The following is a 17,883-nucleotide window of genomic DNA, read 5'->3' as shown; positions in this document are numbered from 1 at the left end:
AAAGATTGAAAAAAAATCAAGAATGTTGCCACGAAACAAATTATATAAATTTATTGATTAATATTTATCACATATTCTTCATAGCAATCTCTTTCAACTAAAATACACTTATATTAACATTTTTCGATTTCCAAAGTTGACTTAATGTTGTTTTCGTGAAATCCCTTCAGTGTTTACAGTGTATTTTCTTTTATCACATCAAAAGCCTCAAAACTCAGAGCACAAAACGACAAAAGCAGCTCATACTGTGCAATATCTGGTAAATACAAAGCTTGTGGAACTGCGTTAGTTGAACTTTTTTGTTAAAAATTCTTGAATAATAATAACAATGAGAAGGCAAATTTGAGTTGGCGTATTTTCATGGGGGGGGGGGGGGAGATCCATGAAATAATATGATTCAGATTGATTGCCGTGTTTTCAATATACTAGAAACTTGATTATATAAAGACTCAAACTGTTAAACGACAAACACTAAGTATGAATTCTCTAATCGACATATTGAGGATTATATGAAGTGGATGATCTACTAGAATTTGATTCATCTTTAACGGATTCTTTACTACTTTAAATCATACTACTCAAATATTCTTATTTTTGTTAAATAATTGTCATAAAATTGCTTTCTGTAACATTTCAAATATTTTTTCCCGAAACATTGCACTGTTGAAAATATGTTTTAATGAACATTCTTTGCTCAAGTCGATTTTGGAAGATCAGCAAAGTTAGGATTCTTATAACCTTAAAGATAAATAACAATATAAAATCAAATATTATGTGTTGCCAAATGGAGAAAAAATTTATTTTCGTAATTTATAAAATATTTCAAACGATTTCTGACATGTATATTTTTGAAGTAAGCATTAGCGATACTTGTCAGATATGCTGTATTTTAATATAACTAAAAGCTGATGATCTAATCGAATATTTCAGTAACAGGTTATTTCTAAGTTCTAAAGACATTAAGAGTTTGTTTTTGCTCTAATAATGTGTAAGTGAATTATATTACAATTTATGAAGCTAATAGAAAATAAAGCAAGTATTAGTTCTAGAATTTTTGATTTTCAAATCTCTATTTACTATATTAATTTAAAAAGCAGAACTTAATTGCATACGCTACATCGAGGTATCTTTTATGTTGGTACATGTATTGAAATATTAATTAATATCTCAAATAAGATATACCATCTAGTTAAAAACATTCGTTGAAAGGAATTATTACTAAACAGGATATATTTATTAATATGCCAAATTATTTTTTTTTAATCAAGCAATTCCCTGGAAATATTAGTTGTATTTACTTTTCATTCAATCTCTTATGCAGAATTTAATATTCATCTATACTTATAATAAAGCTCAATGTGTGTGTGTGTGTGTTGGCGCTCTACAGGCCAGGTCATTTGACATACAGCTATCAAATTGGGTACATGTATACCTTAGAGGTCGGGAATGTGCACTTGGGGTCCCTTTTTTGAAATTTTAATTAGAATTTAAATTTTTAATTAAAAACTAACTTTCCCGCCAAAAAATCTTCCATTTTCCCCACCGCCAAATGAGTAAGGCTTCATTTTTTTTTCTCCCAACAGTAATGAGGTTAGGGTTAACATTTTTCGGCGGATTATTTCAAACGATTCTGTTTATTTTCTTAATGTTTTATGCATTTAAAATTAAACATTGTTAATTAATCCATGTTTCAGATTCATTCTGAAGTAATTTTGAATTAAAATAAAACAGAATAAAGGAAATTAAAAATTTCTAATCCGCATAGCGTTACCCCAACTGGCGTAACAAAAATCACGTATTTGCGTTACGTAACTGGTGTTGAAAATTCACGCATGCGCATTGTGTTCTGAATTCCGCATTGTGTTGACAATTATTATCAACGGATGCGGACTGGATTTAAATTATTTTTAGGTTCGTTGTATGCTTTTGTAATTAAAATGTATTTATGTTCGTTATATATTTTTTGTATATATAACTAACGTATATATAACGATGTACGTATTTATAACGTATTTTGTATATACGAGTATAACGATGTACTTAAAACTTATATAACTAATATAAGTTTTAAGTACATCGTTTTTTAAGTAGTTTTTTTAAAACCTGTTTTCAACCGTTTATTTTAAACGATTCGTTTTATTTTCTAAGTGTTTGATGCATTTAAAATTAAACATTGTTAAAAAATCGATCTGCTCATAATGAATCTAAGAAAATTTTGTTGACAAATTCTTGAGATATTAAATAAATTAAAAAAGATATTCTTTAGTGCCCATAAAGTTTAAACGCTGAGTGACTCTATTTTCAGTAATCAGATTATAAAAAAAAAAAATGCTTTGTTTCAGTAAAAAATATTATTATATTAATTGAAGATTAATTCTTTCCACTTTAATTTAAAGCATAAATTCTACGGGTGCTAACAGAAAATGAGAGAGATACATATTACGTTATGACTGAAGGCCTTTATAATATTATGAATGAATTATATGACAATCAAAATTTGAAGCCTTAAAATATTTTGATTAAGAAGCTATTAAAGTAGGAATTGCATAAAATATTTAATTATTAAAATTTTAACGAACATTAAGATTGGCGAACCGGCTGGTCGCCAAAGGCGGCTAGTAATTAAATAATTTGATAACTTAAAGTTTTTTTAAAAATGTTTTCTCCCAATTTTTAATTTAATTTTTGAAGAAAAAAGTTATATAGAATTTAAAGAAATTATTTTTTGAAACAGTCTTACCTAAATGTTGGAGGCGTATTATATAAGGATTTGTTTGATGCATTTATCTTGTAATCCATAACCGTAGGACATACAGACATCCCTTTTCCAAGAAGGTCCTCTCTCACAATAACAATGGCAACACCAGGTATTCCGGCATTCTTTTGCGCACCAGCAAATATAACACCAAACTAGAAGGAGAAACATATCGAAATTAACGGGAAAATACATTCATAAAATGTATACATAAAATACATACTGAAAAATACTTACATAACTGCAATAAAACTTAAACAATCGTCGATAAAGAGTGAAACGAAAAATTAAACATCATAAAGCCACAATTTCAATTCCCGAAATGATCTCTAATAAGTTATCTATTCTAAACGAAAATTCTGAATTAATTTTTCAAATTTAAAATATTTGCAAACGATAATACATGTTTCCATGACAAAATAAAAAAAAAATTATAATTAATATTTTGATTTTACATATTGATAAATGTTTAGCAGACGATTTAATTGCAGTTTATGTTAAAGTTAAATGTTTTCAGAAAAATGTTTTACATAAAGCATAATTTTGAAACAACCCAATTCAAAATAATATAACATCGATATTCATCAAACTGAGTTAATTTTGCTCATTTATTATTATTATTAATTGCATTATTTATTAAGTGGAAAAGTTAAGACTACATTAGTTTGGAGTTGCGCAATAAAACAATTTTGAACTAAAAATATGACTTACTTTTGAAATATCAAGAGGTCTTGTTAAAATATCTGAAGACATATCACACACTAAAGGCACACCATTTGTTTCCGGTATGAAATCGAATTCAATACCTGAAAAAAATACAAATAAAATTCTTACTGGAATAAAATGAAGTAAATGGATGAAGATTATTTTAAAGAAAGGCAATAAAGAGTTAAAGGAAACATATTGGAAAAGAGAATTTGGCCGAATAAATTATTAAACGTTTTACTTAAACTCTTAAATGAACGGGAATTCGTTTCAACATTTTGATATAGCATGTCACTTTATATACAGTGGCTCAAAAAATTGAGAGTACACCTTACTTTTACTTGATAAATTCGACTTTCAATATAAACAACACATTACCGGGAAGTGCAAACATGTTTTTATTTTTACACATAACAAATGGTTTAATTTAGAGTAAAAATTAAAAAAAAAATCAACCAAAAACTTCTAATTCAAAAGTTTCAGAAGCATTCTAAATAAACATACGCAGAATTTTGCCTCAAAAAATTGAGAATACACCAATGAAATTCTTGTAATATCTCGCATAGAAAGAACGTGTCAGTATTTAGTTGCATGTCTTTTGGCTTTTATAATGGCCTCTAAACGTCATGGTACCTATTCAACCAATTTTTGATGGTTTTGATGGTATTTTCCAGCAGGAAACGACCCCAAACAGAATGCACGTAACGTCAAAATATGGTGTCTTTTTCATTGTAAACAGCAGTTACACATACCACTATAGTACCCCGACATAATGCCATTGAATATTTGCAGGCCATACTCGGAAAAGTGGTTCAAAAACACAAAATTAGAAACAAAACCCATTTAAAACAAGTGGTGCAAGAAGAATGGGATAAAATATCATCAGATACCATCAAAAATTGGTTGAATAGGTACCATGAAGTTTAGAGACCATTATAAAAGCCAAAAGACATGCAACTAAATACTGACACGTTCTTTCTATGCGAGATATTACAAGAATTTCATTGGTGTATTCTCAATTTTTTGAGGCAAAATTCTGCGTATGTTTATTTAGAATGCTTCTGAAACTTTTCAATTTAGAATTTTTTGGTTGATTTTTCTTTCTTTTTACTCTAAATTAAACCATTTGTTATGTGTAAAAATAAAAACATGTTTGCACTTCCCGGTAATGTGTTGTTTATATTGAAAGCCGGATTTATCAAGTAAAAGTAAGGTGTACTCTCAATTTTTTTGAGCCACTGTATATAAACAAAGTATAATGGTAATTTTTCTATTCTTCATAAGAAATGCAAACTACTAAAAAGATATTTTTCAAATTTTTTCTTCCAAATACTATAAAATATAAAGATGGTTTTAAGCAAATTTGAGTAATGATAAATTAAGTAATTTTTGAACATGAGCAATGTTACACCAAAACAATATGGAGGCGCTCAAGACTTACTTAATAAGCAGAATTTTACGAAGCCAAAACATGAAAAAAAAGAAAAAAAAAGAAGACAAATTTAAATAGGATAAATTTTTCATTATAGGTGATGGAAAATGCTCTTTAACTTGAAAAATATTTTGATATTTCCTATTACTTAAATATTCATGCAAAATTTGACTATTCAATTTTAATGGCCAATGGAGACAGAAACTCACGGTTGGAAATAGCTGTTTTTGTATTCCATGTTATCAACTCGTATTTAAGTTGCCTACCACAAAGTTTAATTTAATTTTGCATATTTTTTTTAATTGCTTATAAGAAAAAAAAATTAGGTTTCTGAAGTTTTCAAAATCATTGCGGGCAATCTGTAACTTTTTCAGAATTCTTCTTTGCGACAGACTTTCCCATTTTAATTAAAAATTAAATTGCAGACGATAAAAATTTTTTAAATATTATGATATTTAATTTAAAAAAATTTTTTTTTCCTTTTTGCGTTGGAAGCACGTTACTTAAAATACGTTTCTTTAGAGATTTCGTCACGTGTTAATATTATTAAATACATTTATTATTTTTCGTATACTATGTATACTTCAAACTTTTTTTCTAAAAAAAAAAAAAAAAACTGAAGCATAAGCGATGTTGTGATTAGTTTTTTGCAACAAGTAATTTAACCATTATTTTTTTTAATTGTGAAAAACATTAAAATTTAATGCCAATGAAGTATTTAATGCCAATGAGTATCTCAGCTAGTACTACACGAATATTCAGATTTAAAAAAATTCTAATTATACAACATGTAATACGTGGATATTAACTATTAATAAAAATAATTGCTATGCGGACAACAAATGACGAAAAAATGTTCAATCAATTACATTCAAAAATTTAACATCTTCACTTAATTAGTAGTTCTTAGAGTTTGCTATGTATAGGACCTTTAACGGCTAAAACAGACCTCAAAAGTTGGTTAAATGTGACTCTCTCTAACGTAAGAAAAATTCTTAATAGCTTTTTTACTACAGTTTTATTAAACATTTATCATTTTAACTATGGATTTTTTAAGGCAGTGAAAAAATTTTCAATAATTATAATGTATGTGAAAAAATAACATTTTCTGTGTAAATTGTCGAAGACTGAATTCACTTGCGCGCAATTTTTTTCTGAAAATAATCAACTTATATTAACAAATGTTACACCAATTGACTTCCAAAGAACACAACTTGATAATCATGTAAAGTTATAAATATTTTAATAGATTTACTGGGGCTATTTTACTTTTTAATATTGTTAAAACATGGTAGCATTTTTTAAGAAATATTTTCAGCATATTAGCAAGCACTTAAAAAAAGCATACAAAATAATGTTTCGACTTTGCATGGTTTTCTTTTTTATGTGTATATAAGGATATCTAGAAATATTGATACGATGACCCCTTTTTGTTAAATCCTGCGCGCAAGCTCTGAAAATGTAGTACTGAGAAAAATGACTTTAAAGTAGAGGATTCTAAGTGAAAAATCATCAAAGACCTTCACTTTTTTGAGCTATATGTTTTAAACTAATAAACGTACATATATGTGAAATATAAAATTATGTTAATTAGAGTTTCGAATATCAAATGAAATCATTAAAAAAAATTCTAAAAATTAAAGGTTCAAAGATCTTATTGCCCATTAAAAAGTAAAGAAATGAAAATAAAGACGCGAATGAAATAAATTACATAAAAAATGAATACAAAAATGATTAATTTTTCACAATAATTAGTATTTACATCGCATCTTTGATACTTACTTCTATTTAAAAATGTCATTTACAATGGTAGAGTATAGACATAAATGGGATAAATAATATATGAGGTAAAAATAATGAGGATGAATTCTTCACAATAATTAATAACCTTTACTCCTCTTTCCCATTTGCGCCCACTTAAAAAAATTATTTATGAAAGAAGAGAGCAGATGATTGCGTGTTTGCATTAATCAAATGGTTGTAAAGTGAAGAAAAAATAATTTTTGTAGGATAATTAGCTGGTACCCGACGCGTTGCCGCCGCAGAAGAAATAATCTTGGAAATATCGTTTGAAATTTGAAATAACTGCCTTGTTTAATTATGAATAATAGAAAGAGTGATATTTATTTTCTTGCCACCAATGAATAAGATACCAACAAAGAAAAAATTCTTTTTATATATTAGATAAATTTCTAAGTTATTAAGAAAAACATTACATTTTAATTAATTTTTACTTAAAAGTCTTTTAAAAATTTACTTAAAAGTTACTTAAAAAATCTTTTTAAAGAGCACCTTCAACTCAAAAAGTAGCTACGTAGTTAATTCAGTGGTTGTAAATCTAATGGTTTTCCTTATAGATAATTTTAAACAAGTTTTTCATCGCAGTTTGAAGAGTGTAAGTCAGCATATTAATATTATCAAGCTACGAAAATAATAAATGAATCATAAACTCATATCACAGATAATTAAAAAAATTACCAATCAATTTTTTTCAGAAAGATACAAAATTTATACAAAAAAATTCTTTAAAAAGATTTACCATGTATGGTTTCGTTTGAACAGTAATAAACGTATTTTGCATTGTTGCTCAGCTTCCATTCTGATTGATCAGGAATGCCTGAAAGAAAAGAAACGTCACAAGTCAAGAAAAGTAAAAAGTGGTTTCGTTTTACCTAAAGAACAAAATCAACAGGTCATATATATATATATATATATATATATATATATATATATATATATATATATATATATATATATATATATATATATATATATATATATATATATATATATATATATATGACATTATTTTGGTTGAAGCAGAGTGCAGGTTTGAAGATATAGACGAGATGTTGTATCTTTAATTCTCTTTAATATCCATCTCGGGAAAGCAATTTATTTACAAGCAGGAGCAGCGCGGCACAAAAGCAGAAATAAAAAAGAAGCGCGATCACTGGTGATAGTTATATAAGACTAATGATCACAAGTCTTATATAACATAGGATTTCCGGCCACGCGCCAATTCAATACACGTGGTGATCTTTGACACCGTTTCTAGGGCACCGAAGGGATTACTTTCATTTGAGACGTAGTACTGATGGCGCATTAGTTTTACAAAGGGATTAATTAGACCGAAAGTGGAATTGGATCACGAAATAAGAGAATATTTTAGAATGAAGTTACTATGGCCAAAATAAGATAAAATCTTGGAAATTAATTAAATTGAAATTAGAATTTATATATATATATATATATATTTGTTTTGTATTTCCTTTCTGTTAAAATGGTATATCTCTTGAGCATAATTTCAGGGGATTTTCGGGTCACGAGGAATCATTATTAGACAATGTCTGTATTTCCTTACAGAAAAAATCCCTTTCTTTGAATCCCTGCCTGAGGGTGACCCTTGAAAAAGTCTTCAGGCCGGATTCTTTTTTTTATATTTTTATAATTTTTTTGGTTTAATTTTTATTTGATTTTTTGTTTTTCCTTTTTCCTATTAACTTGATTCTAATACTTTTATATATATATATAAGTGTGCATTTTAAAAGGACAAATATCTCAGTTAAAATTCTTTATGAATGTTTATGTAGTCAAAAAAATAATAATAATGATTATGAGAATATTTTAGAGTCAAGTAATATTTAAGAGGTACCACAATTCATATCAGATATTTTTATTAGTCAAATATCTGACTTGACTTATGGGTGCTATGAAATCAATTATCGGTATGAAAATTTATAAATAAATAAAAATATCTGATTTACTTTCATATCAGTTTTTACTTTCTTTTACACGCAGTATACGAAGAGAAAATATTGTAATAATCAAAAAAAAAAAAAAATCGAACTCGAACTCGAATTTTGACGACATTTACGTTTGAGACCTCTCTGAATCCAAATCACATGTGATTGGAATTATGTCTATCTGTCTGTCTGTAAACACGATGACACAAAATCCCTTTGAGCTAGAAAAATGAAGTTTGGTATATAGTCTTTACACTAAATTCCATTTCCAGATGGCGCCTTATGCACAAAACTTTTAAATAAAATTAACTAACAATTAAGAATTAAAATACTAAAATACACATATATACGATACACACACACACAGATATATATATATCTGTGTGTGTGTGTGTGTGTGTGTGTGTGTGTGTGTGTGTGTGTGTGTGTGTGTGTGTGTGTGTGTGTGTGTGTGTGTGTGTGTGTGTGTGTGTGTGTGTATAGGATACATAACTCTATTATATTAGAACGGGAAATGAATAACCGATTATGAAATTCCATTCTTTACAAACGTGAAATATGTTACATTAAATAAAACCATAATATAGTAGAGCAAATAATTTTTAAGAATATGAATTCTTTTCTCTTTGAATGACAACATTAAATTAATGAAAACTCTTTTACGCATAAAATGGACTTCAAAACATTTTAATCATAAAATTTTTTTAAAAAAATCATTAAATGTAGTAAGTAGATAGTAAGAAATATTTTTAAAAAGAAACAGAGAGAGTGGTTTATCCAAAACTTTCTCGCATACACTTTAGTAAACTTGTCATGCCAGAGAACTCTTTACACTGCATTGGCGTACAATAGTACGAAATGTTAACTTTTGGCTTGAAATTAGCATTTTTACTGAATCTATTCTGCCATCCATGGCGATTAATCCCTAGCATGCTTGAAAAGTATCCAAAAATCAAATTTATGCTTTAGACACTTTTTTCCCAACCGATTGAAACAAAAATTTGACACAAAACTGTATTTGTAGTCACAAAATGTTACCAAATTTAATACATAATAAGGTATCCGACTGCGTTAAAAACACTGGTTTTCGACCACATTGGCGAATTCTTCTTTTATTATTATTTCTTGTAGTTCAGGCTTTCCTCTTTCCAAAATAGTATTTTCTAGGAAAAGGAAGGTCTGATCTATCATCCAGGATAATTTTAAGCAATTTTTTAGCTAAAATATTTCTTTAACTTCAATTTTCCTAAACTTCAATTTTTATAAAAATTATCCACCGTTAACATGATATCTCAAAAACTAATAGAGGTATTTACATAAAAATTTCAGCGTGTGTTTTAAATACTGTGGGCAATGAAATGAACCAAGGGTTTTATTGTTGGTGAAATACTTTTTCATTTATAGGTGTTTTTAGAAAAATTAAGTTGTAAATTTATGGAAAAAATGTATATATACGTACATTTTTACCCATAATTTCTTTGCATCTCAAAATGTTTCTTAGATTTTGGTTCATTTCATTCACCATTATATTCTATAACTTGTGTACAAAGAAAAATAGGATAGCTGCATTACAATTTTGTGTAGAGTGTTAACCGTTTAGGTTAAATTTCATTAAAATTTACTACAAATTTTCCTATTTCTCAAAATATATTATATTTCCAAATAATTTTTTTGTATATATAGTGTTTATAATTGACAATACATCTAAAAACCATAAATAGTTTTTAAAAAATCCAATTTTTCAAAAATATTGTTTCGAACGTAGTCGGCTATCATTTCGTTTTTGGATTATGGCATTTAAATGTTTCTGAAAATAAAGACCGACAGGCAGTCAACCATTAGTTGGATTTGGTTCAAGATATAACAGGTGACTACTCTATAAATGTAAAAGCCGTGCACCAAATTTTATTCATCTAGCTCTATTCGTTTAGTAGTTATCGTGTTAACTTCTATTTGGACAGACGGGCAGACATACTTCCTTTGAGCGGAATTTGCTCATAATTTGATAGAAATCTTCTAATTTAGAATAAAAACCTAATACTCGTAATACTAGATTTAATCTGTCTAGATCAAAGCGTTGTTGAGTTATCTTTGTCACAGACAAACAGACAGACGGACATTTTCCAAAAATGTGTTTTTAGAACTCGGGGAGATCGAAAACGTGGAGATTCCTCAAAATCTTGAATTTGAATTTTTTGACAATTGTTATGCTTTCTCTATACTACATATACGAGAAAGTAAAATGGAAACATTCTGATAAGAACGTGTTCCTTAAATTCATTTTATGATGATTAAAAATACAGTCATAATATAATAATTCTTCTATTGTATTGTTAGTACTGTGGCGAAAAGCTTATAAGCCAGATAACAGCGACGAAACACGAATAATTACTTTTGTTTTGTGGTCTTGTTATTCGGCTGCGAACCACAACAGTCCCAGGTTCTATCCTCGCTCCTAATTATCCGCTACAGTATTATATCAACTTTACAAAATTAATTTCCAATTAATTATACATTTCTTTAAAATTTTCAAGAAATAAAAACGAGCTTCACTGCGTGAATTCGATTATAGTATTTATCCAAACACATCAGCAAGTTAATGTGCCCCGCTGGTATTCGTTGAAAAAAGTATCTTTGGTAAATGTACCTGTATAGACATTTGTTTTCGGCAAAACCCTGTTGATTTTGCAATATTTTTCAGCTTCTAAAGCAGCTTTAGATGACCACGTGCCAGTAATGACGTAATCCACGACGTCATCGGGGGATGAGCACAGATTCAGAGGAACTGCAGAAAACTGACCAGTACCTCCTCCTTGTAGAAAGAGAACTTTGTAATTGGGAGGTATGTCGCTGAAAATAAATGCTTATGTTACACAAAATTTCAATATTTTTTTTTTCATTTTAATAAGGCACCAATTTGATACTGCAAATAGTTAAAAGCTGCGAATAGTTATCGCTCACTTCAGAAATAGTTGGGAGTTAAAATTTTCGCGAAATATTAGAAATTTAAAATTTCTTATTTTAATAAAGCATAAGTTTGATGCTGCAAAGACTCAGATAATTATCGCTAATTTCACAGATATTTAAAATGTAGAATTTTCTCGAAATAGTATCAATTTAATAAAGCGTCAGTTTGATACTGCAAAAACTGCGAATAGTTATAGCTCATTTCAGAATATTAGCAATATAAAGACAATACATTAGCAGTTAAAAAAATCCATCTAACACCTAAAGATGTTACTAACATTTAAAAAAATGAAAACTGTTAAGAAAATATTTAACTACTTTGTAGCAGATCTGCAATTTTCAATAAATAGCATTATCATTTGTCGTTGTGATAATGGTTAATCCAATCAGTACAATAGTTTATCATCATATTTTTGTGAAACTAGACGATATACTAAGCTTTACTCAAGATGAAATTATTTTATATTTTTACTAATGAATTATCAATTATTTAATTAATTGTCTTAAAATCTTCATAAAAATCTTGATAGCTCAATATTTGCGAGGAAAATTTATATGAGTAATTTATAACACACAAAAAAAATTTGTATAATAAGGTAAAGTTATATTAAAAGCAATTATATCAAAGCTTGAAGGCTCGCATATATTAAAGCAGCTGTTGAAAGCTACCTAGCTAAGACGTCATATGCAAAAAATTAAAAATAGATTCGGTAATAACATTCACCGAAATCTAATTCACCAGCAAGCAGATGCTTCTTAGATCTATATAATATTTTTATTTCAAAAATGCTATTAAATAAAATATTATTAGACCTAAAATCTTTTTATCATCCGCAAATTTATTTTTAATTAAAATGAAACAGACTGTTGCGTCAAAAGATTTTTACTATCGTAGTTTCTGAGAAAAATTACTGACGGCGCCAAACGATTTTTTTAAAACAATAGGAAACTAATATTTTTCAATTATAATCTGTAGAAAATGCTACAAAATTTAATTAAATATCGTGAATTGTAACTTAATTATGCTTTTACCAAATACAGCATGAAGATAATTATTTTTAAGTCAAATTCTTTCGACTGTTAAATTTAAATAATTAAATTCTGAACAAATTTTTAAGTTACAAGGAGCGTCAAAACAATTTTTAAATTAAAAACGTATTTTTTCAATATCAATAAAGTAAAATACATCTCAGTTAAATTTATTTATTTCTAACGTTTTGGATATTTTAAATTCAGACAAATATTGAACACTACACTAAATTGGTTGCTTGTGCGATGGAATAGTTTTTAATTATTAATTAATTAACTATTAATAATGAATTATTACAAAGCTTCTCTAAAGCTTAATTTGAATGTCATTTTATTTATAAGCAAAGTTGAAGAGAATCTATTTTGTAATTTAGATTTCTATAAGGAGTAAAAAAATAATTAATGATTTGTTTTTATTTAATACTAGCCGCCTTTGGCGACCAGCCGGTTCGCCAATCTTAATGTTCGTTAAAATTTTAATAATTAAATATTTTATGCAATTTCTACTTTAATAGCTTCTTCATCAAAATATTTTAAAACTTCAAATTTTGATTATCATATAATTCATTCATAATATTATAAAGGCCATCAGTCATAACGTAATATGTATCTCTCTCCTTTTCTGTTAGCACCCGTAGAATTTATGCTTTAAATTAAAGTGGAAAGAATTAATCTTCAATTAATATAATAATATTTTTTACTGAAACAAAGCATTTTTTTTATAATCTGATTACTGAAAATAGAGTCACTCAGCGTTTAAACTTTATGGGCACTAAAGAATATCTTTCTTAATTTATGTAATATCTCAAGAGTTGGTCAACAAAATTTTCTTAGATTCATTATGAGCAGATCGATTAATTAACAATGTTTAAATTTAAATGCATCAAACACTAAGAAAATAAAACGAATCGTTTAAAATAAACGGTTGAAAACAGGTTTTAAAAAAACTATTTAAAAAACGATGTACTTAAAACTATAAGCATATACAAAAAATATATAAGTAACATAAATACAATTTACTTACAAAAGCATGCAACTAACCCAAAAATAATTTAAATCATCCATTGATTACGGTTGTCATGGCAACAATCAGAACAGAATGCGCATGCGTGAATTTTCTTCGCCGGTTACGTAACGCAATTACGTGATTTTTACTACGCCAGTTGGGGTAACGCTATGCGGATTAGAAATTTTTAATTTCCTTTATTCTGTTTTATTTTAATTCAAAAGTACTTCAGAATGAATCTGAAAGATCGATTCATTAACAATGTTTAATTTTAAATGCATCAAACATTAAGAAAATAAACAGAATCGATTGAAATAATCCGCCGAAAAATTTTAACCCTAGCCTCATTACTGTTGGGAGAAAAAAAAACTGAAGCCTTTCTCGTTTGGCGGTGGGGAAAATAGAAGATTTTTTTGGCGGAAAAGTTGGCGGTGGGGAAAATGGAAGATTTTTTTTGGCGGGAAAGTTAGTTTTTAATTAATAATTAAAATTCTAATTAAAAATTTGAAAAAAGGAACCCCAGGTGCACATTCCCAACCTCCAAGGTATACATGTACCAAATTTGGTAGCTGTATGTCAAACGGTCTGGCCTGTAGAGTGCCAACACACACACACACATACACACACATTGAGCTTTATTATAAGTATAGATAGACAATGCCTCCCGTACAATATATACTATGTTTTTATTCCCATTTTTTTTGGGGGGGGAGGAAATCAGATTTTAAAAGATATATAGTTAAAAATAAATGCTTATGCACCTAACGCTCTTATTACTAATTGTTATTTTTCTTACATTTCTGTGCTAAACAATAAGAATTGGGGCTCTTTAATTAAAAAAGATCATTATAGTGAAAATTGCAAATGTTTGATGTTAAATGATTTCCCAAATTGTGTGATAACTGGTAAGTTTTTAACGCTATCTTTATTTAGCCATTAGTCATACAATTTATTGGATTTTTTTTTCTTTCCCAATCCAACGTGATAAACCACAGCGAAAAAGAATGTATTTTGTGTTTCTCGAATTATAAAGAATGTCCCAAAATTAACGCAAGATTTGAATTTGCCACCATTTCTGAAATAAGTTGGCAACCTTATTTTAAAAAATCATTCGACAGCTGATAGTTTAGGATTAGTAAAAATGGAGCTTTATATGATAGAATAACGTGTAAAAGCAAGATTTGAATTAAATCAAAATCATTAATCATTCTTTCTTTAAATTGTTATATCTTTATTGAATCGTAAAGTAATATATGGGATAAGGTTATATATGGAATAATAAAAAGGGAAATGGCCTCCACAGCTTTGCTGGCACATAGCACTCTTTTGTCGAAATTTTAAATTATCATTTTCCTATTTGTGGCATAAATGCGGCTGAATTTCGTTGATGCAGCGTTGAATTTCTTCTTTCAATGCATGCGTGCTTTTGGGCATGTCGGCATAGACCTTTTACTTCAAATAATCCCATAAAAAATCCAATGATGTTAAATCACACGATCTAGGAAGCCTGTTCTCAAATTTTCGAATTGTGGCTGTCAGACTTTAATTATTTTTGAAATATTGTTCAACAACGAAAAAACGTTTTTCTGTCGTGGAATGTTCCGTTTTTATTAACCTTAAACTATCAGCTACCAAATGGTTTTCTTTAATAAGGTTGCCAACACTTTACTGCACGAATGGTGGCAAATTCACATCTTGCGTTAATTTTGGGATATCCTTTATTTTTTTTTTCTTTCATTCTTCTTTAAATTCTGAAAAATGAATGAAGGCAACTGAACTTTATTCTGGAAATATGGTAAATTAAAATATTTCTATATTTTTAGCGTATTTCAAACTATAATTTGATTTACGAATGTACGTAATATCTTAATTCCAGTGGCTTAATTTTAAAATCATGTGAAAAAAAATCAAACTCTAATGTAAGAAATCTTTTCAAAATAAAAGTTGATACAATTATCTTTTGTTACTTGTTACAACTTCGATTCGGAGACTATTGAAGATTACTGGTCTATTAGGATGAAGTTTCTGAAGCAGCGGAATTGGAGTCAATATGGGAATCCAAACTCTCAAACTGGCTGCTTACAAATAGTAGTCCTAAGCCTTGACTGTTACCACAATCGACATTTTTGGTAAATGAGTTTTAAATCCTAATAAATATTTGATTTTTAAAATAATTGTTTAAAGTATGGTCAAACCTTCTTACATATGACAGATTTGATTTCATAAAATATACAAGATGATTGATAAAATCCTTTTAAGTCCTTTAAATTCTCCATGGCGTCTGGTACAGCGAGGGAATAATCGTGTACTTATAGTAAATTGATTATGCTGAAATTATTAAAACATGCCACTGTGCCCCTAGTGACAAAATAAGAAAGTTACAAAAATTATTTTAAAAAAATAAAGAAACTTAGCCAAAAATTCAAATGTAGAAAATGTACGCTATTCCATAATAAAAAAAAAATAGGAAACTGTTTCAAAAATTGGCGGGGATATTTGCGATTAAAATTATGAACTTCCTGTAACTTGAAAAAGGAATTATCTCGAAACTGAAAAATGTATCTTCAGGTTGTCCCACCTACGCAAAATGAGTGCTTTTTTTAAGATATTTTATTATTATGCTTGTTTACTTTCTTCGTTGCTTAACTCGGAAATGCTGCATGACAATACTGGAAATATATTTTTCAATTTTAAGATGAACCCTTAATCAAGTCATAAGAAATTCATGATTTTTATCGCAGATTTCTCCGGTAATCTTATAGATAACTTCATGAAACGTTTTCCTGTGTTTTTATTATGGTATAGCGTACAATTCTTAAACTGCACTTTTTGGTCTATCTTCTTTGTTTTTTTAGTCATTTTTGTAACTTCGTTATTTCGCCGTTAGGGGCGCTGTAACCTGTCTCAATCATTTCAGCATAGTCGCTTTAAGCAATTACATTACACTTAGCATACGCATTACGCATATGCTACTTCTCTGGCTATACGAGACGCTGTTTTGAGTTAAAAGGGTTTAAAATGACTTTACTGGTTACCCTGTATATACTTTATAATTGAATAAAATATCAATTTAGCATTAAAAAAAACCTTTTTTTTCCTTTCTTCTGAAATCCTCTATGACCCAAATAATCAAAAAAATTACTAAAATATTTTTTTAAAAAATGAATTAGGGTTTAAGTTTTCTTAGATTACGCAGCTGATAATACTGTTTTTAATATGAGGAAATAATGTAGTCTCACTTACTAAATCTCTCGCAGAGCAGCTTCGGCTTCATCATTAATTTTTTCGTAATCAGCTCCTCTGTGCGTCAGTTCTGGAAAATGAAAAAGCACATGTACGAACAGAGTAAATAAACACTAAATATCATTTTTTTTCAATAAAAAAATAAATTACAAAGCGTTTTCGTTCCGCTCTACAGTTTGTGAAATGATGGTACATATCGAAAGAATTATATTAATTCTTGCTACTGTTATTGAGTTATCTTTGTTACAGACAGACGGAGAGAGAGACATTTTCGAAAAATGCGTTTTTCGAACAAGGGAGGGCTAAAACGTGGAGATTCGTCAAAATCTCCAATTTGAAGTTTTCGGCGATTACAATACTATCTCTATACAGTAGACTCCCCATTATCCTCGGGCGAGTTATCCGCGCCTGCCGCACTAAGTTTTTTTTTTTTTTTTTTTTTTTTTTTTTGTTTCCAAGCAAAGAGAAAAGGCTTCCAAAGCAAGAAGCAAACACAAATGACTGATTTCTTCAAAAAGGTGTCGTTTTACAGTTATGCTTTTGTAATTACATAATACATTACAGTATTAAAACAGTACATATGTATTAATTTTTCTGTGCATCCTTGACGCCTCTCGTAAGTACAAAGCACTTTTCTGTTTTCATTAACAAAATGCATTTTAGGTTAGTTCTGAGTGATATACTAAAATATTAAGCGTTAGTAAACATTTCCTGCTGTTTATCTTACGTTTTGTTGTACATAAAACGATTTTTCAAAGTTGGAATGACTGTTTTCTCTTTTTCTATACCCGTATTTAGCTTTTTTCGGATTATCCGCGGCGGCCGCGCCACCCAATTCCGCGGATAATCGGGAGTGTACTGTACTTTGTATAAGAACAAGTGAAAAAGAATTTGTGCCTATTTTTGTGTATCTCAGTCTGTTGACTCTCGATAGTCCGCACCATTTCATCTAGAATTGCCAAATTTGGCATCTATGATTATTTTTTCCATTATTGAAAGG

General features: G+C 28.4%; 1 protein-coding gene across 1 annotated transcript in view; it reads right to left on the bottom strand.

Annotated features, from left to right (window-relative positions):
- Positions 1–17,883, bottom strand: part of LOC129957621 (phosphoserine aminotransferase-like) — a 91,103-nt gene that overhangs the window by 41,524 nt on the left and 31,696 nt on the right. The window contains exons 3-7 of the mRNA XM_056070040.1: positions 16,884–16,953; positions 11,286–11,488; positions 7,432–7,509; positions 3,467–3,561; positions 2,741–2,910 (exon numbers count right to left, since the gene is read on the bottom strand). Coding sequence (XP_055926015.1) covers positions 2,741–2,910; positions 3,467–3,561; positions 7,432–7,509; positions 11,286–11,488; positions 16,884–16,953 — 616 coding nt within the window. The remainder of the gene's footprint in view (positions 1–2,740; positions 2,911–3,466; positions 3,562–7,431; positions 7,510–11,285; positions 11,489–16,883; positions 16,954–17,883) is intronic.

This window comes from Argiope bruennichi, chromosome 11, assembly GCF_947563725.1.
Source record: "Argiope bruennichi chromosome 11, qqArgBrue1.1, whole genome shotgun sequence".
NCBI classification, from domain to species: Eukaryota; Metazoa; Arthropoda; class Arachnida; order Araneae; family Araneidae; genus Argiope; species Argiope bruennichi.
This window is presented reverse-complemented; position numbering and strand designations above follow the sequence as displayed.